The sequence below is a fragment of the Cydia amplana genome, chromosome 2 (genome assembly GCF_948474715.1).
Source record: "Cydia amplana chromosome 2, ilCydAmpl1.1, whole genome shotgun sequence".
Classification (NCBI taxonomy): Eukaryota; Metazoa; Arthropoda; class Insecta; order Lepidoptera; family Tortricidae; genus Cydia; species Cydia amplana.
Genome location: NC_086070.1, coordinates 20,135,655 through 20,161,716, shown reverse-complemented (window position 1 = coordinate 20,161,716; position 26,062 = coordinate 20,135,655). Strand labels below are relative to the sequence as shown.

At 37.3% G+C, this 26,062-nt stretch overlaps 1 protein-coding gene across 1 annotated transcript in view; it reads left to right on the top strand.

The window, feature by feature from the left end:
- Positions 1 to 26,062, top strand: part of LOC134659845 (cell adhesion molecule Dscam2-like) — a 65,995-nt gene that overhangs the window by 26,234 nt on the left and 13,699 nt on the right. The window contains exons 11-30 of the mRNA XM_063515556.1: positions 3,589 to 3,765; positions 4,088 to 4,232; positions 4,454 to 4,602; positions 4,986 to 5,151; positions 6,130 to 6,266; positions 6,642 to 6,794; positions 7,261 to 7,351; positions 7,636 to 7,718; positions 10,835 to 10,969; positions 17,071 to 17,223; positions 17,901 to 18,030; positions 18,097 to 18,281; positions 18,386 to 18,565; positions 18,678 to 18,875; positions 19,317 to 19,517; positions 19,604 to 19,764; positions 19,902 to 20,094; positions 21,615 to 21,727; positions 22,947 to 23,106; positions 23,282 to 23,395. Coding sequence (XP_063371626.1) covers positions 3,589 to 3,765; positions 4,088 to 4,232; positions 4,454 to 4,602; positions 4,986 to 5,151; positions 6,130 to 6,266; positions 6,642 to 6,794; positions 7,261 to 7,351; positions 7,636 to 7,718; positions 10,835 to 10,969; positions 17,071 to 17,223; positions 17,901 to 18,030; positions 18,097 to 18,281; positions 18,386 to 18,565; positions 18,678 to 18,875; positions 19,317 to 19,517; positions 19,604 to 19,764; positions 19,902 to 20,094; positions 21,615 to 21,727; positions 22,947 to 23,106; positions 23,282 to 23,395 — 3,024 coding nt within the window. The remainder of the gene's footprint in view (positions 1 to 3,588; positions 3,766 to 4,087; positions 4,233 to 4,453; positions 4,603 to 4,985; positions 5,152 to 6,129; positions 6,267 to 6,641; positions 6,795 to 7,260; positions 7,352 to 7,635; positions 7,719 to 10,834; positions 10,970 to 17,070; positions 17,224 to 17,900; positions 18,031 to 18,096; positions 18,282 to 18,385; positions 18,566 to 18,677; positions 18,876 to 19,316; positions 19,518 to 19,603; positions 19,765 to 19,901; positions 20,095 to 21,614; positions 21,728 to 22,946; positions 23,107 to 23,281; positions 23,396 to 26,062) is intronic.

The window sequence follows — 26,062 nt, the reverse complement described above, 5'->3', positions numbered from 1 at the left end:
TTTGTTTTCTTCTCTTTTGATGAAATACCTTTTTACGAAGTTTCAAGTTTGTTTGCAACTTTACAAACTTTCAACCCCCTTTCGACCCTTTAAGAGATGAATTTTAAAAACGCTGAATTTACTTTTCGCGTATTTTAATAAAATGCCATTTTACAAAGACTCACAAAAATGTTTGATCTCCATACAAACTTTTTACCCTTTTTCACCACTTTGAGAGATGAATTTTCAAAAACGCTGAAATAAGTTTTCTTCTCTTTTAATAAAATACCCTTTTAAGAAGTCTCGAGTTCCTAGCTTAAAATAAAATTTGAACCCCATAAAAACTTTCAACCCCTTTTTAACCCTTTTAAGGGATGTACTTTTAAAAACGTTGAAATTACTTTTCTTGTATTCTAATAAATGCCTCTGTACAAAAATTCAAGCCCCGCACTCACAAAAATATCTGATCTCCATACAAACTTTCAACCCCTTTTTCACCACCTTGAAATATGAATTTTCAAAAACGCTGAAATAAATTTTTTGCAGTTTTAATTTAATACCTTTTTACGAAGTTTCAAGTTCCTAGCTTAAAATAAAATTTGAAACCCGTACAAACTTTCAACCCCTTTTTAACCCTGTTAGGGGATGAATTTTACAAAACGCTAAAATTACTTTACAGTACATATGGGGCTACTTTTCCGCACTAGTGCGTAAAATAGCACTTTTCGTGCGTATGTCGAAACTTTAAAGTGCCATATGTACTGTAAAACGTTGTTCGATACACGTGCGAATAGGTAATTCGCAACTCGTGTCAATTTAAAACACTCCCTTCGGTCGTGTTTTAATTTATCGCCACTCGTTTCGAATTTCCTCTTTTTCGCACTTGTATCGAAAATAACTATTTCCTGTCTTCTAATAATATCCCCAAATCCAAAGATTCAAGTCCCGCGCTCGAAAAAATGTTTGATATCAATACAAATTTTTTGCAGTTTTAATTTAATACCTTTTTACGAAGCTTCAAGTTCCTAGCTTAAAATAAAATTTGAAACCCGTACAAACTTTCAACCCCTTTTTAACCCTGTTAGGGGATGAATTTTACAAAACGCTAAAATTACTTTTCCTGTCTTCTAATAATATCCCCAAATCCAAAGATTCAAGTCCCGCGCTCGAAAAAATGTTTGATATCAATACAAACTTTCAACCCCTTTTTCACCACCTTACAGGATAAATTTTCAAAAACGCTGAAATTAGTTTTCTTGTATTTTAATTTAATAACTTTTAACAAAGTTTCAAGTTCCTAGCTTAAAATAAAATTTGAACGCTATACGAACTTCAACCCCTTTTAAACCCTATTAGGGGATGAATTTTACAAAACGCTGAAATTACTTTTCCTTTCTTCTAATAATATCCCCAAATCCAAAGATTCAAGTCCCGCGCTCGAAAAAATGTTTGATATCAATACAAACTTTCAACCCCTTTTTCACCACCTTACAGGATGAATTTTCAAAAACGCTGAAATTAGTTTTCTTGTATTTTAATTTAATACCTTTTTACAAAGTTTCAAGTTCCTAGCTTAAAATAAAATTTGAAACGCGTACAAACTTTCAACCCCTTTTTAACCCTGTTAGGGGATGAATTTTACAAAACGCTGAAATTACTTTTCCTGTCTTCTAATAATATCCCTAAATACAAAGATTCAAGTCCCGCGCTCGAAAAAATATTTGATATCCATACAAACTTTCAACCCCTTTTTCACCACCTTAGGGGATGAATTTTCAAAAACGCTGAAATTAGTTTTCTTGCATATTAAAAATATATCTTTTTACGAAGTTTCAAGTTCTTAGATTAAAATAAAATTTGAACCCTATACGAATTTTCAACCCTTTTTTAACCCTGTTAGGGGATGAATTTTACAAAACGCTGAAATTACTTTTCCTGTCTTCTAATAATATCCCCAAATGCAAAGATTCAAGTCCCGCGCTCGAAAAAATATTTGATATCCATACAAACTTTCAACCCCTTTTTCACCACCTTAGGGGATGAATTTTCAAAAACGCTGAAATCAGTTTTCTTGCATATTAAAAATATATCTTTTTACATAGTTTCAAGTTCTTAGCTTAAAATAAAATTTGAACCCTATACGAATTTTCAACCCTTTTTTAACCCTGTTAGGGGATGAATTTTACAAAACACTGAAATTACTTTTCCTGTCTTCTAATAATATCCCCAAATACAAAGACTCAAGTCCCGCGCTCGAAAAAATATTTGATATCCATACAAACTTTCAACCCCTTTTTCACCACCTTAGAGTATGAATTTTCAAAAACGCTGAAATTAGTTTTCTTGTATTTTAATTTAATAACTTTTAACAAAGTTTCAAGTTCCTAGCTTAAAATAAAATTTGAACGCTATACGAACTTCAACCCCTTTTAAACCCTATTAGGGGATGAATTTTACAAAACGCTGAAATTACTTTTCCTGTCTTCTAATAATATCCCCAAATCCAAAGATTCAAGTCCCGTGCTCGAAAAACTGTTTGGTATCAATACAAAATTTCAACCCCTTTTTCACCACCTTACAGGATGAATTTTCAAAAACGCTGAAATTAGTTTTCTTGTATTTTAATTTAATACCTTTTTACGAAGTTTCAAGTTCCTAGCTTAAAATAAAATTTGAAACCCGTACAAACTTTCAACCCCTTTTTAACCCTGTTAGGGGATGAATTTTACAAAACGCTGAAATTGCTTTTCCTGTCTTCTAATAATATCCCCAAATGCAAAGATTCAAGTCCCGCGCTCGAAAAAATATTTGATATCCATACAAATTTTCAACCCCTTTTTCACCACCTTGGGGGATGAATTTTCAAAAACGATGAAATTTGTTTTCTTGTATTTTAATTTAATACCTTTTTGCAAAGTTTCAAGTTTCTAGATCAAAATAAAATTTGCACCCCAAGACGAACTTTCATCCCCTTTTTAACCCCCTTAGGGGTTGAGTTTCCAAAAACGTTGCAATTAATTTTTTTTTGTAATCGGCTATTATGCCTTTCTAAGAAGTTTCAAAGCATTTGTAATGGATTCAAACTTTCAACCCCTTTTTAACCCTGTTAGGGGATGAATTTTCAAAAACGCTGAAATTACTTTTCCTGTCTTATAATAATATCCCCATATGCAAAGTTTCAAGTCCCACACTCACAAAAATATTTGATCACCATACAAACTTTTAACCCCTTTTTCACCACCTTGGGGGATGAATTTTCAAAAACGCTGAAATTAGTTTTCTTGTTTTTTAATATAATACATTTGTACAAAGTTTCAAATTCTTAGCTTAAAATAAAACTTGTTCCCCATACAACCTTTCATCCCCTTTTTAACCCCCTTAGGGGTTGAATTTTTCAAAATCGCTTCTTATCTCTTGTACACTTTATAAATGCAACCTAGTGTGCAAATTTCAACTTTCTATCTTTTGTAGTTTCGGCTCTGCGTTGATGAATCAGTCAGTCAGTCAGTCAGTCAGTCAGTCAGTCAGGACACTTGCATTTATATATATAGATTTCGATTGAAACATGTTACTTAATGTAAGTAAGTATATTTTTATTTTTTTATGTAGTTGTATCGGAGACATGGCGTCCAGTTCTGGAGGTGGCCGGAGGTGGGGTCCTGAGTTTGTCGAATGGTTCCTTGATGTTTGACACCGTGGCGCTGTCAGACGCTGGGCTTTACACTTGCCATGTTGAAAATGGAGTTGGGGAAGCGCTTAGCAAGACTATATGGATATCTGTTAACAGTAAGTACCTAGTTAATTATGTATTCTTTTCAACTGTTCAGGTTATGTTAACATCCTATGAAAAAAAAGTACCTTACGTTTTGGTAGTCGCTACATATTTGCGGCGTTTGGGGTTGCAATCCTAGTGCCGGGCCGTGAGGGGCTATTATCACGCGTCGCGCGTCGCTGCGATAACATTAAATACAAAATATGCACTTTCTTGTAACTTATTATTATTGAAGTCATACATGATGTTACACGGTGTCTTAAATCTCTAGGTAATCGTGAAACACACTAAAATAAATGAACGTCCCATACTTAATACAATTTCATTTTTCTACAGAACCCGTTACTTTCGATACCGTACTAAGGAATATGACAGCAAAACTCGGCCAACAAGTCACTATAGAATGCCAAGCAAAGGGTGACGATCCTATAAGGATCATGTGGACTAGGAATGAGAAGCCAATTAACCCACTGACACAAAGGTAAGACATTTTTAATATTATGGTACAATATTAAAGGTATGTTTGGAAACGTGTGTATCGATCGGCTGTGTGCGTAAATATTATTGTTTACGCCAAAATTTGAGATTATTCGAAGCGCAAAACCTCAACAACTGGTAGGTATCTATTCTCATAATATTCGTATAGTTGATTGAAGATATGAGTAAATAGTAAAATATATTTCATACATGACCATATTTCAGAGTTAAGATATCAGAAGCAAAAACAGACGAAGGTATAACGAGTGTGTTGGAGCTTTTGCAAACGGAAACAAGCGATGCCGCCTTGTATCAATGCAGGGCGGGCAACCCCTTCGGCGCTGACGTTTACAGCGTCCATCTCAATATTTTAGGTAAACAACTTAGACACTGATGAGTTTCTGACTTAAAGTAAACGGTATCTCAATACTTGTTAGTCACTGTTTTTAAATACTGATGTTCATTCAGCCCCTCTGTTTACACTTAGTTAAACTTAATTACACTTATGGATACTACATTACTATAGTCCGTTCGGAAAGAGAAGAGTCGCGGAATGTATTGAGCACACATTCCACGACTCTTCTCTTTCCGCACATACTCTAATTACTTATTAATGCATGTTAAGTATTTAAGTCTTTGAAAATCACTCGGATAAATCACTAAATTTTCTTTAGTTTTTGATTAGCTGTGTGTTCGGTCTTCAGTTTTTGTAATCATTTGTCTTTATTAATTTTCAACTGTTCTTGACTTTTTTTAGAACCGCCATCTCCTCCTACGGACTTATCAGTAGATTCGATCAAAAGTCGGTCAGTGAAACTATCGTGGCGCGACATGGCTCGGTCTCTGGCGCAGTATTACACAGTGCAGATCACTAATAGTCAAAGACTGTCATGGAGTACTGCAAGGGCGATCAACGTCTCCAGGTATTCTCCTTTGATATATTTCTCGCCATGCGACTATTTAATATTGAATAAGTGCAAAATCAATTTATTATCATGTAGAAACTCAAGATTAAATTGTAATCTAGTAGCTGTATGAAGTTGTCTTGTTCTGCCTTCATTTAAATTTCGCTTAGCCACAGCATTTCAGATTCGGGGACAACAAATTTAATTTGTGGTACCTACCTCAGTTTAAAGGATGACTCACGTCAGACCGGGCTGTGTCCGGGCCGGAGCTTCCGGCGCTTACTTTTCTATGACAAATACCCGGAGATCACGAAAGCATCACTTTCCATAGAAAACGAAGCTCCGGAGGCTCCGGCCCGGACACGGCCCGGTCTAATATGAGTCATCCATAAACCTTATGTGAATAAAATGACAATCATTGCGTGAACTTGACATTATGTCATATCAACCCGTATTGTATAAATATTTTAACATGGACACCATTTTACATCGAAAACTATACGCCATGTAAAAATTGAACCATATTTGCTTTAGATTTAGATTTATTTATTTCATAATATGAAATTACAATATAAATTATTTTACACTAATCTATGCGAATTTATATTATGATCGTCAAGTAGGAAAATAACAGTTGATTATAATTATACAAATGTCAAGCAATACACAATTTAAAAACCATTATAAGCAATCGATTAATTAACTAAATTATTAACAATGTCAAATAATATTAAAAAAAAACAATGTCAATATGGCTAAGCTAAGCACGGATATCTCATAATGATCGTCAAATTAAAATAAAATAAAATGAAAAACAGGTCAATAGAAAAATGAATTACATTCAATTTGGATTATTACATGTCATTTCCATGTATTCATTTACAGAATATAATGGATTATCCAATAAAAAGAGTCTCGATTGGCATTCAAATGTTTCGTCAGATCGTTCGGTTCGCAATTTTGTGGGTAGACGCTCATAATACTTTTATTTAATAGAACAGATGAAATCCGCCATGTCGTGGAAATAGAAGACCTTCAGCCGTCGACAGGATACACGGCTAGAGTAGCTGGCGGCAACCAGGCCGATTTAAGTCTCTTTTCAACGCCAGTACGCCTCACTACTACTGAAGAAGGTAATAATACAAGTAAATGAGTGCTGCGGCGGTAGCACGATCGCATTTTTATCGCTTGTCACCATGCCTGTCACGTTCTAACAAGTATGCAAGTGCGAAAGTGACGTGACGGGCATATTCCTGTAACTTCTACCAATGCAGTCTGCACCCTACTCATAGTGTTGTGTTCCTGCCGGTGAGTAAGGTTGCCATAGCTAAACGAGGGTGTGGGGTGTTAGGGTAGGCAACGCGCATGTTACACCTCTGGAGTTGGCTACTGAGACTGCTTACCATCAGGCAGGCTACGGCTACGGCTACGGCTACGGCTAAGCATACGTGCTTGTTTTCCATCGATGTAGTATAAACAAAATATTTACCAATTTATTTTCTTTGTAGCCCCAACTTCCCCTCCGTTGGCGGTTCAGCTGGAACAGACGGAGTCTCCAGGGGAGATCAGGGTGCGGTGGCTACCACCACCAGCGGACGCACATAATGGACTTATACTTGGTTATCGACTTAGGGCGGTGCCACAATTGAGTGGAATTAAAGGTACTATTTAAATCAGTTAAATATACACCTACACACAAATTTCACAATATTCACCTATTGGAAGAACGGATTTCTTAAGGCACTTATTAGCATTTAAAGCAAGCCTTTAGAATAGTATTTATTTATTTTTATTTTTATTTATTCACCATAAAGTAATACGTGCATTACATGGTATGTCGTTACAGGCAATCGAATACTTAAAATAAGTACAATACATTACAATAAATAGAAATGAATTAAAAGTAATAGGTAGTTGTCAATCGAAATAATTATAAAATTTCCCTTCAATAGCCTATTTAACATTATGCAAAGTTATTTATGTCAATATTACAGTTTAAATATTCGGTCACAGAGTAGAAGGCATGCTTCCTGAAATAATTAGATATTTTATTTTTTAAACTATTAGTATATAAATGTACAGTACATCAGACCAATTTTGTGTTTAAATATGATATTTATTTAACAGAAAACCAAGAGCCAAGTGATAAGATCATCAAAACAGCTTCATTGTACTCGAAACAAGAAAACACAATAACAGGACTGTTGAAAGGAGTCAGGTAAAAGCAACTTTTCAAAATAATCTTAAACAATATGGCGCCAATCTGATGCCGTGAGAAAGAAAAACAAATGAAAATCAACGTGTCAAGTAGGATATCATTTTATAGGAATTTAAACATTATCTTTAGCTTTTAATTTAGCAAATTTACTGCACATTTTATCTACGAGTATATTGATTGGAAGTTGATTAGCAACAGTTTTCACTTAAATAATTTAAATAATTGCGTAAGTTCGTTGTCTGTTCTGTTCTGGGTTTTCTTCATTGTTTATATTGCTTGTTTAGGTATGCTGTGTCAGTTGCGGCCTTTAATAGTGCTGGGACTGGACCGTTTTCAATTCCATTATTTCAAGATACCAGGGAAGGTGGTAAGTTTAAGCAACATCTGATATCAATAGTTTGAACTTGTAAAATGTGTAAACTATTTAAACATAATATGTCTGGATTTCAGAAATCTGGAATCGTAAAACTTACTAGACTTTTTTACTTTGGCTATTTTTATTACTTTGAAAGATTAAAACTATCGACTAAAGCGGGTCAGAAATAGACATGACGTGATATACCTAGTTATTACTTGAAGGCAAACTATCCGATGCATTGAAATTTGAATTTATAGCTATTTTACGATATTCAGTGATAGGTCTGCACTGCAGTAGCATATTTGTGACATAGATTTGACTTCTACCGTCATGAAATAGTTATTACCTTTATTTATTTTTTGCACAATTGATGATACCAGCATATGCCAGCATTTTTATGTCATTTATAATTTAAGATCGCAGAAAAACTACAGGTTCACAATCGACCTTTCCTGTAGCGTTATTGAAATAATATCACGTTAGCAAAAGCATTTGAACGGTCACCCATAACCGCATTGTGGTTATGTTTTATGCGAGACCCGCTTTAATCTGAGTTTCGATCGTATTCATGAAACTTTGTAACAGTAGTAATATGTAACAATTGGAATATGTAACAATTGGAGTACGTAACAATTGTTATGGGTGAATTAACAATGAGCCCACTTTCTGAACTCCCCTCGTAAAGCTTTATTGTCGTCATTAAAATTACCGCCCAAAAGTTTCTTATTGCTTTTATAATTGCTTCTCACCTTGCTCGTTTTTAGGAGCCGGATTTGGTTAAAAATATGTTTAATTTACCTACGTTTGTATATCCCGTAGAATCTTCAAATCGAATCAGAGGCGGAAACCTTTCCCTCATTAGGACAATGCGGTATTAATTATTTAATAGATATACAGGCTGCTTCCTGTAACAGGAGCAATAAATTAAACTAAAGGCTGTACTCCTCAAACTGACCAACATTTGTTCAGCAACTTTTGAAAATAACTCATGTTTTGATTTTTATTACACTTTAAAGTTTATTCTAAGACGCAATGTATTGCAAATTTTGTTATGTTTAAAGCGTGACAAGCAACGACAAACACACTGATGTCAGCGTACATTGAAGGCAATATTTATTTTGTATGAAAAAGAGGAAGTCTAAAGGATTCATAATTTTTAAAAGTTGCTGAACAAATGTTGGCCAGTTTGAGGAGTACAGCCTTTAGTTTAATTTATTGCTCCTGTTACAGGAAGCACCCTGTATATTTAATACAACTTATTAGTAAAAAAACCAAACATGTAATTTTTATCAAACAAACGTTCACCTTTCATATAACGAGACTGAAAGAATGAACGACGCACATATTATTATTACGAAACCATATCACAGTGACACACTCATATTAAAATCAATAATGAATCCATCTTACTTTTTTTAAACGTCCCTTACAGGGAAAATTTTTGTTCAAGTTTTAAATACAGAATCTGCAACTCGGAATAATTAACGCTGGAAAAAGCTGGAAATATAATTTAAAATTCCCTTTTATTTTTGTTGTGAGCACGTTAAGTTTGTTGAAAATTTCTGAGAAGTTTCAAGTACGATAAATCTAGGCTATTGTTGTGAACAAAAAGTAAACATGCCTCCGAGGCTGTTGGTTTAGACATTTAAATCATTTAAGTTAACGGCCTAGTTAGGAAGTTCGTACTCATGTAATGAAATGACTTTTGTTTTATTATTTCTTGCAAACTTTCCAATCTCTATGTTAATTTCTTCGTTCTTCTCAAAAACGAAATAACGAGGGTTTTATAATTCTACGCTTAGCTAAATTTGCATGGCAACACGAGTATTATAATTGTAGGGTTTATACTTTAAATACTTTTACAAAAATTGAGGACATTTGGCTGTACATTGGTTTACTCTCAGATATTGTGCGCTCAGCCAATGATAGAGTTACAATATTAGGCTTCAGTTTTATTTTTGTTATGAAATTAAGTTCTTCTACGACGTATTACACTTCGAATTTGAAATTCAATCGAATTTGTAATTAGGTACTTAACGAAAAATCAAAACATGACATTCAACAGCGAAATGCTAATGCTATTTAAAATGAATGCATATACCTACGCTACAATTGTCAGCTTTATACGATAATCCAATTATACATTAAATCCGAAACCTGAGGATGCCTATTCAAATTGAACCTATTTTCGGCATAAACAGTTTTCTATTATGAACAACTAGCAACAAGCTCATTACCACAATTTGATAATTCAGCTTTTTGGTAATTAAAAATTGATGACAGATTTTTTTGAAACTCTTTTTCTATTTAAAACAGGGATTGTAAGTAGTTGTTGTAACGGTGTAGATACCTAAAAATTAATTTTCTTAATTTATCTGAAATTCAGTTATGTATCGCTTTTCAAACCCACTGAATAAAACAGTCGACCACCAGACCAGTTCAATATGTTACGACCATGGTTCGTAACATATTGAGGGCATACATACGAGTATTAATTACTTGTACCTACCCTCAGATGATCTTATACATAATTATGATGAAAACAATAGATTATTACAAGTTAGTAGGTTTTGGAAACTTGATTATAATTCAATCAAATAAATATAATTATAATTTATGAAATCAATATAGGTATGTAAAAACCAAAGTGGATTACGTAGCCCAAATGCGGCTTAACTTTGCGGTTCAGTAACTGTGGTTTCACCACTTAGGTACACCGAAGTACTAGCCGAGCTGAATTTATTTAAATATGCAATTATGCATATAATGAAAAACTTATAAGAGAAAATACTTTAGAGATGGATACTTTTGCCTTCAGACATACCTCTTTCTTCATTGTTGTCTTTTTATTAAAATACCTCTGGCCTAAATAAGTAGGTACCTACCAAGTACCACGATTTTACAATTTTTGTGCCGGAACATAATAAAACAGCCAGAGGGCTGGCCACTATTTCGCCCAGTGGATTAGTATTGCTATTCAGCGCGGCAATACGGACAGCCTTCTGCCACCTAGGGACCTGAAGATTTTTTTAATTACACATTTTAGTCTAAGACCAAATATGTTTTTACTAGTGATTAGTTACTTATTCATAATGAAATACAGTCCTTATTTCCTTCGCTCACAGCTCCAGAAGAAGGCCCGTCGTCAGTGGAATGTGGTGGTGTGACGTCATCGGCTCTGCGAGTGAGCTGGCAGCCCATTCCGCCGCACAAACAGGCAGGAGCACTCATTGGATATACAGTGTTATATGCAGCGCAAGGTGCAGTTTTCTGTTCTCTTCAGTAGACTAGTGCTAACTCCGAATTAATGTTTTTTTTTTCAAAAACCTAAGACAAAGTCGTAATAAAGCGACGACATGATGTCGACATGATATGCAAGGTATACCTTTCCAGCCAGCCTATTATGGATAGCTTTATCCATCTTTATCCACGTGATAAAATAACTGTCACTGTTTAACACCGTGGGAAAGAAAGTGACGGACACCGTTTTATCACGCTGTCACGTAGACAAGAACGACCATCATATCCGTACTGTAGACAGTAAAGTACACCTGCTTCTACGGGCGAAAAACTGGTCGACGAGTTTATGTATTAGGTACAGACAGTGCAAGAACGTAAATAGGTTTTAGTAAGAAAGATCATTCCAAAGCATTTCGAAAAATAATGTAATAGAAATCGCATGCAAGTTCTTGATTTAGTTAGCATTAATTAATGACTAAGTTATTGTCGTCCAAAATTGTCGATCGCTCATAGTTACTATTCGACTTCGACCTATTCGCTGTCCGGAAATATGAAAAAAATGGTGCCATTATTTGGGCTTTAATCCGATTTATGGAACAATAGGCACGTGCCTCGATAGCATTAAAATGTAGTACCTACTGTAAAATAGGGATTTAACTACTGTAATAAGCACGAATGCAAATAGCACATGTGAATATATTGACGACTACCGATTGACAGACAGTTTATTTTTCTATTCCTAGACAGCCTACATTGCACTCCTCCACAATAAATGATTAATAACACATCAAACTAAAAGGACTCCCTTAAAGAGTACAACAACAAAACTATAGATCTAACCTAGTAATTCCCTTAAGGCGGCATTGCCTAAAAGGACGAGCCTGGGGCGGTGACGGTGTGTTCGGTAAAGAAACATTTGGCGATGGAGGCGCGCTAGGTAAAGCATCTTGAAAAATAGGCGACCCAGGTGGTGATTTAGAGAGAGAAACGCTCGGTTGAGACGCATGCTCCGGAAACACCACCATGTCTGACGTCGATCCCGCTGACCGCCCGACTGAGTCCGTCCGGGTCTCCATTTCAAGTCCGTCAGGGTCATTTGTTACATTAAGTTTACGAACTCTGTCATTATCAGGATTTGTACGGATATCAGGTTCCAAAGTTTCTGGATCGGGATATACAAGAGACTGTCTACCCGATCGCCGCTTCAATTGATCGACATGTCTATGTACCACTGACCCATCAGCCCCCTTGACGCTGTAATCACCCGACCCGGTTCTATGCACTATTTGCCCTGGAGCCCATTTTTCCCCCTTAAGGTATTGCCTATACCAAACCTCTTCTTGTAACCCTAGTTCCCTATGAGCTCCTCCCGCAGCTAACTTCTGCCGTTGCTGCGCCTGACGCACCACGGCCCTAGTGTCGGGCTTCAAAGTTTCGAGCTTGGTACGAAGACTCCTACCCTGAAGTAATATGGCTGGACTCTGGCCGGTAGTGGGGTGAACCGTATTTCTATAATATAACAAATAAGTCCATAGAGCCTTATTTACATCATTTTTTTCATAAATTGCTTTTTTGATTACTCTCTTTAGAGTTTTTACCGTAACTTCAGCCAGACCGTTTGAAGCTGGATGATAAGGTGCAGAAAAGACATGTTCGATACCGAGTCCCTGGCTGAAATTTCGCATTTCGGTACTAGAGAAAGGTGGCCCATTATCTGAAACTATTTGTTTGGGTAACCCCCACCTGCTAAATAATTCACACAAAATGGCAATTACTGCGGTAGCTGTGGTACTAATCATGTGGAATATTTCCACCCATTTGGACATCGCGTCAATTACTACAAGATAAGTCTTTCCGGCAATTGGACCCATAAAGTCGAGATGAATTCTAGACCATTGCCGATCCGGCCAAGGCCACATGCAAGGCGCTTGCTTTGGTGGAGCATCCGCTTGTACTGCACACGCGTCGCACTCGCGGCACATGCGTTCTACTGCCTCGTCGACCCCGGGCCACCAGACATAACTCCTAGCTAAAGCTTTAGACTTCACTATACCCATGTGAGGCTCGTGGAGCATCCGTAATACCCGCTCCCTGCATGACTCCGGAATCACTAACCTGTAACCCCACATAACGCAACCCAGCTCTTCGTATAATTCGGCCTTCCTATTAAAAAATGGTTGTAACCCAATTATGTCACAATCTGCGGGCCAACCCTCTCTAATGTACCTTAAAACCCGTGCCATTATGGGATCCCGAGCAGTCTGTGAACAAACCTCACCATAGTTGAGCAACAAAGCCTGCTGAATAAAATGCAAGTATGTCTGCTCGGGCGCTGTCGGGCTCGTTTCTCCGCACTGGACTATCGGTAACCGAGACAACCCGTCTGCTCCATTTTCGTTTGTACGAACATACTCGATAGTGTACGTATATGCTGATAAAATCAGAGCCCAGCGTTCCATGCGACTAGCGGCCATAGCTGGTATTCCTGTGTGCGGCCCGAAAATGGATACCAACGGTTTGTGATCAGTCCTAAGTGTGAAATGCCTACCATATAGGTACTGATGGAACTTATTGACGCAAAAAATTATTGCCAACGCTTCACGGTGTATTTGAGAGTAATTTTTCTCTGCGTCCGTTAGCGTCCTAGAAATGTAAGCGACTGGACGTTCACCCCCTCCACTCTGGTTTGGTTGCGACAAAACTCCACCAATTCCCCGTGCTGATGCATCACAAGTCAAACTCAGAGGACGATCTGGGTCATAGTAGGCTAAAACCGGCGCAGTAGATAACACTGTTTTAATTTCTACGAACGCCTGCTCACAATCTTTCGACCAGTGCCATTCAACGTTCTTCTTTAGTAAATCATACAGTGGTACGAGCCGTCCACTTAAGTGCCTAACAAACTTTGCATAAAAGTTAATCAACCCAAGAAATGACCGCAACTCTGTGACATTACCCGGTCGGGGTATCTTGGTGATTGCTTCTATCTTATCCGGGTCCGTCTTGACCCCGTCCTTACTTAGAACATACCCCAAATATTTAATCTCGCTAACTAGGAATACACATTTAGCAGCCTTCAATCTTAACCCGTTGTGATGTAACCGACTGAAAACTGTCTCTAACGCTTTTAGATGCTCCGACACATTCTTGCCCCCAATTACTACGTCGTCCAAAAACACTTCGACGTTGGGAATTCCGCCTAACACAGTACACATCATTCGTTGGAAAATACCTGGGCTAGAAGCAAGACCGAAAACAAGCCTGTTGTATTTGAATAAACCCCGATGAGTATTTATAACCGTGCAGTTGTTAGACGAATCCAACTCTATTTGATTGTACGCTTGTGATAAATCGATTTTTGAAAAGAATCGTGATTCGCCCAATCGAACAATTAAATCGTCAATCTTTGGTAGTGGATAGCGGTCTACTAACAATGCCGGATTAACAGTCGCCTTGTAATCCGCACAAATCCTTAACGAGCCGTCTGGTTTGTTTACCGGTACCAATGGAGAAGCCCAGTCGGAACAGTCGACGGGCTCGATGATGCCGTCGCGTAGCATGGCGTCCAGCTCGGCGTCGACGCGTGCGCGTAGCGCGTACGGCAGCGGACGCGCACGGTGGAATACAGGGACCGCGCCGGGCCGCAACTGCAACGTCGCTTTACCGCCCGAGTACCGCCCCAAACCGCTTTGAAACAACTCCTTATACCTGTCACATAAAGTTTTAATATTATCATTTACTTTAGGATTTTCATTATTTCCACCTACATGATGACAGCTATCAAACATCGGAATGCCTGTTTTTAATTCCACTAACCAATGTCGTCCTATTAATGGAGTTTTACCACCCTCAATCACAAACAACTCTAACTCTTTCTCTGTAGCACCATAACGAACCTTGGGCTTTATCATTCCGGAAGAAGTCAGTGGTGTTCCGTTGTAAAACGTAAAGGAAGCACCTGGTGGTTGTAAAGGAATATTCCTGAAATAGGTGTGGTATGTCTCACTACTTATGCAGGACGCAGCCGAACCCGTGTCGACTTCCATAATGAGTGAATGATTGTTTACGAAAATAGGCAATCTCACCGGCGGGTATTCACTCAAGCATAAGTGATGAAAATCATCCTCCTGCAGGGTCTCCAACGTGCGATGCTCTACTCCGTCATCTTCCGTTTTCCCGCCAAGTTGATGTAGATTAGTCCGTCTATCGCGCGACCCCTCCGCTGTCAGTTCTGGACAGACGCGACGCAAATGGCCAATGCGCCGGCACCGGCTGCACTCGTAACTCCGGAACCTGCAAGTCTGGTAAGTATGGCTGTTCGCACCGCACCCGCCGCAGTGGTGGGTGCCTCCGCCCGAACTCCGCCCTGGTGAACCACCATGTCCGCGCGATCCGCGCGTCCCGCCACGTCCTCCGTGGCCGCCAGCGTTGATACGCCGACCGTATGCCGCGGTTATAGCGTGTACTGGGTCCGCTCCCGCCGCAGCACCCTCGCCGTTAACCGCTCCCGCCGAACCGTCAACCGCAGCCGAATCTTTGATTGCGGCCTCTAAAGTCGTCGCTTTCTTAACCGCGTCCGAGAAGGTCAAACCTTCGTCTTCGGCAAACAAACGTTCTCTAATCTGATCGCTTCTGATACCACATACGAACTGGTCCCGCAGATCAGTGTTTAGATTAGTCGCAAAATTACAAAATCGGGCTGCCTTCTTCAACTCCGCCACATAATCGCTGATACATTCCGTGCCCTGTCTCTTTTGCCTAAATCTGTAACGTTCCGCTAAAACTGACGGAGTCGGTTGTAAATGATCTTTGACTAATTTGACAACTGCATCGTATGTCAGCTCCGATGGTTTCTTCGGGCTCGCGAGGTTCGTTATCAACTCATACGCCTCGTCCCCGACTGTAGCTATCAATGTAGGCAGTTGATTCTCCGGTTTGATATCATTTACCTTAAAATACATTTCCATTCTTTCAATGTAAGCCGACCATGTTCCGTTTTTAACGTCAAACTCTTTTATTTTACCAATCGGCATTTTCTTGCCCTATTTTGTATAGGTATGGTGAGAATAAATTACCGCAGACACGCTTTTCCTTATTTCCTTTCGTCGCCAGTGTAAAATAGGGATTTAACTACTGTAATAAGCACGAATGCAAATAGCACATGTGAATATATTGACGACTACCGATTGACAGACAGTTTATTTTTCTATTCCTAGACAGCCTACATTGCACCTACCAATAATGTTAGTTACGAGAAATAAAGTCTTTGTGGGAGCACGTAATCCTGTCAAACAACATTTCTCCGAAAACATTATTAAGCAGGATTTATCAGGAAGGAGTATTTCGCTGGACTGGTAAGTACTATTATTTTCCGAGAATGTTTAGGTATCCTTGTATAATGGCATTTATAAACAGTTTGAGTAAAATACCCACGAAAACAAAACCACATTTTAATGTTGCTTTGTTTTGATTTCTAACCGCACGTCAGAGGAAAATTATAGTCTATTTTATTCAAACAAAAATAATTATGTTTTGCCTTATCATAACAGAAATTGTAAATATGTACCTACATACATTATATTTTTTACATAAGTTGGTGTTCACAAATAGAATTTAAATATAAATGTTGGATAAATAGTTGCTGTAAATATCTGGCACGACCCTTTGGCTTTCAGCTTGCGATTCTTTTGAGAGCAGTTGCTCCATGTCAGATGTTATTGCAGATATCCTTTCTCGCATTCAGTCAAATTTTTAGAGGAAGTTTTTCCGATGTCTAGCCATAATCTACAAAGTGAATATGTAGGTCGTACTGAAAGCTTTCTAGCACTAAGCATCTCTAATTCTGCACTGAACCACTCTTTCGCATTTTTTTGCAAATTCAGGGATTTGCAAAAAAATGCGAAAGAGTGGTTCAGTGCAGAATTAGAGATGCTTAGTTTTAGTGGATAACGCAGCCATACTGGCAAGAATGGCTAAGAGCAGATGGCAAGGTGGTCGCCGACATCCGTTAGGGCATGCCAAATAAAGAAGAAGTAAATTTTTCCCATGGCCGAAAAGGAAAGTTTTACATTTTATTTACGGAACATTGTGATATTAAAATATTTTTTTTCTTATTTCGCAGGTCGCCATTGGCACAATGCAACAACTCTAGTCACGGAGCTTAGACTCCAAGGCCTCTCCAAGTTCACCAACTACACAATCAAAGTAGCGGGTTTCTCGAACTACGGCCTCGGCCCATTCTCTTTCCCTATTGTTTGTGCCACACTACAGGACGGTAAGTTACACTGGATGGGAACTTCGGGATTGCTTTGACAAAGTTTTGCTTTGTTCAAGGTATTGACTAGGTAATTCTTGGTCACTTCTTTGTAATTTTATATAGTTACAATAAGTGTATCATATTGTTTCTTTGAAGTTTATTTGATTTCTTTGAATATTTAAAAAGTAACTAAATGGGAGTGTGAAAAGTAACATCGAAACATATCTATGTAATTAAAATTACACTAAATAACATTAATGAATTAGTTCGATATTCGTATGAAATGAAAGAGCATAATTAATGATGCTTAAACTTGTTAGTTTCAATTTCGTTTGATATTTAGTTTCGTAGAAGCTTTTTATCTAAATCTCTTAGTTAAATAGAAAACAAACCGAGCTCAAACTTTTTAGCAAAATTAAATATTCTAATTAATCTTTTGGACGCCAATGGCCGATATATACGCACCGTAGGTTCAACGCCAAAGACCGATTAATCGGTCACAGACCACAGAGCAACATAAACCTACGTGCATATGCATAAAGTTCAATTTCAGTTTTGACACTTCGGTGACGTGGCGTCAGCGTGACAGCGTGTTTGACACGGCGTCGAAAAGGTTAATGTCTCTAAAAATTTTAGCTTAAGGTAGGCTATGAATACCAAAAAAGAGTAATTTTAAGTAATACTCATATTTTCAGTACCCGAAGCACCAGCCGAAATTAAACTGTTATCACAATCATCCAACGCATTGCTGGTCAGTTGGAAAAAACCAAACCAACCCAATGGGAGATTACTTCACTATACCGTTTACTGCAAGCCTGCATCCAGGTAAAAACATACATTTAGGGCTTGACAAATAGTTGTACTAAAATACTAATGTCGAGATAATTACAGCAATGACGGCCCACAATCATACCGCGTGGACACCCAGCCTAATACTGATGCTTACGAAAGAACTCAGACCATGGAGCTCAAAGGACTAACAGAAGGAAGACAGTACGATGTTTGGGTTACCGCCAGTACTTCTATAGGAGAAGGTCCAGAGAGCAGGCGGGTTACCAACACGCCTTCTCAAAGAGGTAATACAACTAAATGGTTAGATAAGTATTTTTCAATCAGCCTGTCCACTATGGTTGTCAACATACAACCAACAATGTTTTCTAATTGTCTCTTCTCCTAACAGTAGTTGCAGGCGTGGCATCGTTAGGCGGAGAGGTATCTGTTGCAGTCAGGAACTCCCTCCTCCTGGAGTGCAAGAGCGTTGGCGCTCCACCGCCGAGGACGGTCTGGTACCACAATCAAAACATCATCACACACCATCCTAGGTTCACCAGAAATAGAGATGATAGTTTGCTGATCAAAAGTAAGTGCATCCACATTAATCAATACTCGCCTATAATGTTCATTTTTATCCTAATATGTGGTATAATGGAACTAGGACAGTGTTGTATTTTTTTAAGTATTTCTTTTTCTAGGTATTGACCAAGCTCTCAGCGGCAACTACACATGCCTAGCCAAAAACCTATACGGGTCTGACTCTGTGGTCTATCAAGTCAAAGTTTTGCCCTTGCCTGACCCCCCAAGTTTGAGAGTCACGCCTTACAAGGATTCTGTTGTAGTACAGTGGGACGAAATACGTGTCTATAGCAACGATTCATTAGGTTATGGTATCAGTAAGTATTACTATAAATTAATAAAATAATTTGATGACAGAAAATATACTATTTTCTTGAGTTTACTGTTTTACAATGTTTATTAACCTTTTGGACGCCAATGACCGATATATACGCACCGCAGGTCCAACGCCAAAGACATATTAATCGGTCATAGACCACAGAGCAACATAGATCTAGGTGCATATGCATAAAGTTCAATTTCAGTTTTGACACTTCGGTGACGTGGCGTCTGAGAGACAGCTTTTGTGTTTGACACGGCGTCGAAAAGGTTAACCTGAATTGATTTTAAAACTTTGCCAAACTGTCAATTGACTTCATAATTCAAAATAATGGTTTTTGCATAAATTAAATTTTAAGACTTTTTCATTACTTGCTATGTTTAAATAAAATTGTTGATTCAATTAATATAATAGTATTGTAAATACACATATATTACAGCTTACAACCTTACCTGGAGGGAAGGTGATGGCCCGTGGCAAGAGGCTTGGCCGGTAGCTAGAGAGTCCCGACTACCAGGAGTCCAACAACATACTCTGATTGGTCTTAAGTGTGGGACTAAGTATTCAGTGAGGGTCACCGCCACAGATTCCGTCGGAACGTCTATTCCTGCTCAAGCCGATGTTATGACATTAGGAGGTGGTAAGTTGCAGTTATGTACGTCAGGTGTAGGTATATTGCTCTTGGCTTGTAAATAATTAGTTTTAATCAAAAATGTGCTTCAATAGCACCAGTCCCCCCTCCCTCCACCGACTGGTTATGGAGCAACGCGTCTCACATCTACATCCAACTCAGCGGCTGGGATGATGGCGGCTGTGACGTCACAAAATGGGACGTGGAATATCGGCCTCTGGGCTCCAACCTATGGCACAGAGCGGAGAATAAAGCAGTAAGTTTATCATATCACCCAATATCCTAAATTATTATGTTCTCTATTGACTGTCAAAATATATTACAAGTTTTAAAATTCCTATGCCTATGTTGATGACCTGTATGTGTACTACAAATCCAGTATTTGTTTCACAGCCTGTCGATATGAACATGGGTTGGAGTTTCTACGAAGGCCTGTACCAAGCTCCTCCCCTTCGCGCAATGCCGACGTCTTTTGCAATTGGATCCCTCTCTCCAGCGAATTGGTATCAGCTGAAAGTGACTGCTACAAATGACGCTGGAGTTGCATCCACCGTTTACACATTTGCCACGAAGAATGTGGACGGAGGTTAGTAGGTTGTGATGGATAATATTTTTGAAGCATTAGTATACAATATACACTTCCCAATATGTTTGAGTTTCTTGACACGTGTACAAATTATACTGACAAATAAATACAAGATATACTTACCTAAAATATGTAAAAAGGATCTTGATTATGTAAACTCTTAATCGTGCCCTAAAGTTCGTAGAAACAGCCCCTAACTACTAATATTAGCGTATCCTAAATCAACCCCAAAATCTTTGAACTCAAACATTATTATTAGAGGTATTCAATCTCGCAAAGTCGAATTTGCCGATAATTAGAAACCTGACAAGCGCAGACTTTTCACAAATAGCATCTAACGGCGTCTTATATGTAAGTACCGTAGCGTAAACACACGGTAACATATAACGTTTTTACGGTAACATATAAATTGAAGTTCCAAAGTTGTTTGAAACTCATAAGCTATCCAAAATGAAATGAGTAAAATCTCAGATGCCTGACGGTTTCTGCGAGGATACTATCTTCAATAGTTTGATATTCAACAATGTCCCGAGTACTCCCGAGATGCGTCATCCCCTGCGCTCCGATATCCTATTTACTCTCTTCAAAACTTAGTTAAAGGCTTTAACTAAGCTAAGACCTTACGCGCCTGCATAACGATGTTTGCTATATTTTAAATAGCTATTATGTTACTAAAGCTATTATTATTATATAAAGCTATTTTTCCCCGATGGGTAGGGTTATAATACTTATACTCGTATTTTAGCAGTAAATTATGCGTTACATACATACTTGGGTATTTTTGTGTCGTGTGGTCCACTGTATAGTCGCCATCAGATATATCGGACGCCTCTAGTTTCATGATTAAAGTGCCTATTCAGATAGTTGTGAACACCTTGGTTGCTCCCATATGACTGTACTCATGCGATATGGAATGTCTATAAATCAAACGCTGGCATACAAAACTACCTTAGTTTTGTATGCCAATTTTTTTCTAAATATATTAACATTAACAATAGACATTTAAAACCTAAATTAAAAGTGTTGTTTAACATGCCATTTCAACAACCAGTCACATAACAACCACATAACCGCACTAGATGTCGGTTTGTAGATTTCTAATTAAAACTGCGGAGAGGCGGCTGGTAACTTTAGGGTTTGAAATAATTCTCATTTCTGACTAAACTCGAGGAAAGCAAACACTGTGGGATGACTACACTATTGATGCTGCTGCTGACTATACTTGCAGATTGAGTGTAGACATGTACATTGACCGGCAACATAACATTAAAATGAAATTAAGCATTTTTAGAAATAATAAAACGCTTACGCCTCAGCCGCGTGGCGCAAGCTATAGGAGCGTGCGTTTCATGGTCCTCTGGTTAGAGTGTATAGAAGTAATAAGTTAAATTTTACTAAGCTGAAATTTTTTTGTCAGCTGGCAAAAGCTGGTTCATTGTACAGTTTTCAGTTATTATCTACAGTTTAATCGCATAAGTAAACGGTGAGATCACGCTGGTAACCTTTTGTTCTTTTTGCAGAAGAAATTGGGCCCCCGTCAGACATGTTTGATCTAAACATGCTTGTCATCATATGCAGCTCCATTCTCCTTGTCGTCTGCGTTTTTGCCTTTATTTGCATCCTCTTCAGAAGAAGGCAAGGAATTTCAAATTGTTTCTGTTAAGAGTTTTATACTTACTCATTTCTTTATTAACTACGTTATTATAAAAATGCATATCTATCCATTGGACTATTATTGCTACGTATAAGAGTATACGTACCGAAGGTCATTTTTATTGTTTCTAAGCAATGATTTATAACTCAAGATAGGTTATAGGCGTTCCAAAATTGAAGCGCTTACATTGTGACAAATTGTACAAGTTGCCTTTAGTCGTGGCTGGACAAGCGAGAAATGTGCACATGCTAACGAGCTCCCGCACACCGAAAGAGAAAGAGACGAGCTTATGTTTAACAACGAGTATGACAAAGATGGATGGAAAAAGAAAATTAATCATAAACAACAGATTTCTTCGTAGGCACAGAAATAAATGTGGAAGTATGTTTTGTGCTCCTCAGTTATGAGCACGCATCGGAGTTTTTATCGCATGGTAAGACTAATAGCAAGCTATGGAGTCGACATTTGCCATAAATGTAAACTCTTATTCATACTCATACTCATTTACATATTTCATTTATCTTAAAATGCCTTTAGAGCGGTCGGTCGTGTATATTATCTTAGTCGAATTATATATAAAAATATTTTTCTATTACATTATGAATTCATAACTTCAATTATTTTAACATACAACTACTTATACAAACTACATCGCTGCGAAAGACCTAATGTCATGTAGGTACTGACCGCTGATAAAATTGATTAGTATTTGTCATGTGTCAATCACTGGTGATTGCAAACGTAGTAGTTATTTATATCTGTAAGTGGTAAATACGTTGTGGAATATTCCATAATTAATTATTATGCCTAACCCAGAAATAGCTGCAATTTTGACATGGATAGAGCCATACAACGATTTACAATATGACTATGAAAAATCTGCTATAGTATGCTTGAGTTGTGAAGTACAACTCACCCAATTAAAACATACATTTATTTTAAAACATATCTGTGTCATATCATCATTAAGCTCATATACGTAGTATCTATTTAGTAATCGAGAATTACTAAATAGTTACTACATATTAAATAAAATTAATCATGAGTATGAGTATGAATAAGAGTTTACATTTATGGCAAATGTCGACTCCATAGCTTGCTATTAGTCTTACCATGCGATAAAAACTCCGATGCCTGGTTATGAGTATAACCTATCTATGGTTATATAATAATCATTGTTTCTAAAGTTTGCTTTCTCCATAGACAAAACTTCTCGTCCCAATACCGTCACTCCATAGCTGAGGACGTGAAGTCCCGCAACGAGAGCATGACGTCACAGTCGGAGCACAAGGAGCGGTATGCGCACACGCCGCGGATATACACGTCGCCAGTTCATAACAGGAAGACCAGCAAAAATGGTAAGAATTTATCAAATTAGTATAATATTTACACACCAATGGTAAATTTAATTATTTAAGTACAAGAATTTAGAAACTCTTCGCTTATCATGAATTAAATTCTTGTTTGTAAATTATGCTAAATAAAATTAAATCTGTTCTTTATAAGGGTCTAATTTAGTACTATTTCAAACAGAAATGTTCGAGATTAGTCCCTACGCCGAGTTTGCCCTGGGTTTCCGAACCTTTGATCATGTGGAGAATCAAGACTTGCCAAGCCGGCTGCCCGGGCGCCCACGATTTGACACAGGTAAAACGTGTATATTTACGGACACGGATTTTGAGGTACACTCACGAATAAAAAAAATCATTTAGCTTAAGTACAACGATTGCAGCAACGAATTTTTCTATCGAGTGTTTACGCTGCCGTGTTTAAGTCAATGTTGATTTAATATTGGTATGTAATTGTTAATAATGAGGTCTCATTTACCCTTATTTTCCTTCAAAATTACACAAATTCGGCTTTATTACGGAGCTCCCTCACGAGACATTAATAATTTGACTATAATTTCCCTCTAAAGAGTTCCTATTCATAACTTTCCCAGTTTTAGATATATGTTATAAGTAGATGAGCCATGTATCTTTATTTAATCACATTAGCATTTCTATAATCATTATTTATAAGTTTTGCGTTATTTTGCTCTTAGAAACAATAATAGACCGGGTTATGAGTATCTATTATAGTACATCTTACTAGAAGCTGAAAGTATGATTACTTATTTTCAGGTAACTACTTATATGTTAAAATAACATCTTCTCGGATTTCGAGAAGATAAAGTAAAACAAGCGAAGGCTCATTAGGTTACAATAAAACGTTTACTATTTTCCGTAAAGATAAATTCCCTAAAATAAACCGACTGTCAATTATTCTTAAACTGAAACTGTTCAGAAGTCCAACTCTAATTGCAGAAAGAAAACTTATTTTGCTTAAAAAGTTGATTTAATTAACATAAAGTCCGGTTCAGATCTGTGCCAACTCGGAGGGGAAACAGGCCGAGATAAATCTCACTGAATGTCTCTCTGTTGCTTTTAAACATGCTTATTCTGCTAGTGATTTTAAATTTTTGAAATTAATCGGTACCCAACTTTGTGATTCTTGAAAATTATTATTTAAAACTTGTGCAAATTCCTAATCAATTTAAGGAGCTACTTTTCCGGAATAACGTGTTGTTGATAATGATAACATGTCTCAGTTTTTAATAGTGACACGATAAATATTACTTAACCAGTGATACAAAGACGTGATAAGGCATAAAAAAAATACCTATGTTTCACCAACGGACGAGAGCAGTTACAATACTTTTGCTACGATTTTTAGCTGTATGCAATCTTTTATAAAATATTTCCACACGGATACCTACGTCAGGACTATCTTGCTGACAGAGTGAGCAATGATCATAGTAACTGAAACGATAGTGGCCTCCCGGCCACTTGACGAAAAGTGGAAATAGCACACAAGGTTCTTTACATATATTGACACAAAAAATAGTAGTAAAATAAAAGTAACAGCTTACGTGCGCTCACTAGCGGTGCATGAACCTAGGACCTTTACCTTTTTTCAGTTTTATTAAATTTTTGCTAGAATATTCCCACAGAGCCGAGTCAGGACTGTCCTGCCGGCAGAGTGAGCAATGCTCGCAGTAACTGGGACGGAATTGATCGCGGCTGTAACTTCAGATGTCGAGATGTTTAATCGAATCTTATTTAGATTTCGCAACACTGCTCACTTATAAATAGAAATAAATAAAATATACATATTTCAATTCGAAAACACAAACGAGACGATTTAGGTATGTACATAAGAAAAACGTAGAAAAGTGCCACGATATACAAAAAAAAACTAACAAAATTTAAATTTTAGTAATTATAATTGATTTTGCATTAATCATTTACACGAATATTACTTATACAAATGCGAATAAATCAAAAATACATTTTAATGTAAAATTAAATTGGAATGTGTAGATTGTTTTAATAGTAGGTAGGCTAAACTTGGTCTAAATTTTTCCCTACTACGCATAACAGCCGTAAGAGCCATTGAAAAACTCATTCAACCGCTTAACGTATTCTCGGGCAATTAAATCCAAATTGATATTGTCTGTTAAGGTCTGTTTTTACACTGATTATGATTAAGTGTTAAGTGCGATGTCATATATTTGCGACTAAACGCAAGTTGAAAATGTAGGGAGACACACTTAACACTAATCAATGTGTAAACAGGCCCTTGGCTGTTATGCCTCGGTGGGGTAGAGTTAGAAGAGGATATTAATTTCGCTTAGGTACACGAAACAATTTACTGTAACAGGAAATTAAAGGACTTCGCTAATCAACTCGCTGTACGCGGCAAATTGAATATTAGGTTCGCTTTATTATTTCAAGTTGCCTCTTATTATGTCTTTGTTTTTTTTTTATTCAGTAACATTACTTATTTATTACAATAACGTATTGCATGATCGTAGTAAAATTATTATTTAAAAAACCTAATATCATTATGAAATGTTGTGACTATGGATTGTGATTAAGGTGACGGTAGAGGTGGGTAAATTTTCAGATTCTGTCAATTTACCCCATTTCACACACAAGCGCACTTCACGCACACTACCTCACTTTACTGGGACAGGTCACTGACCCATCAAGTTTTTTTTTAAGATAGCGTTTTGAGTTTAGTGGCCTCCTTTTAGGAAAAGCGTTCCATTGAAAGAAGAAAGAGAAACAATACATTTAATCTTGCTTTCCTTGTCTGTTCATGTCACACGTGACGTATTTAAATTCTAATAATTCATTTGGTTGTTGACAATTTTCTACATTATGGCTTTGTCGAGATACGCGTTTTCTAAAGTTAAACCGAATAAAACCAGATGTCATTAAGTCAGATGTAAAATTTTATTTACTACTCTATACGACTTTTCATAAGGCT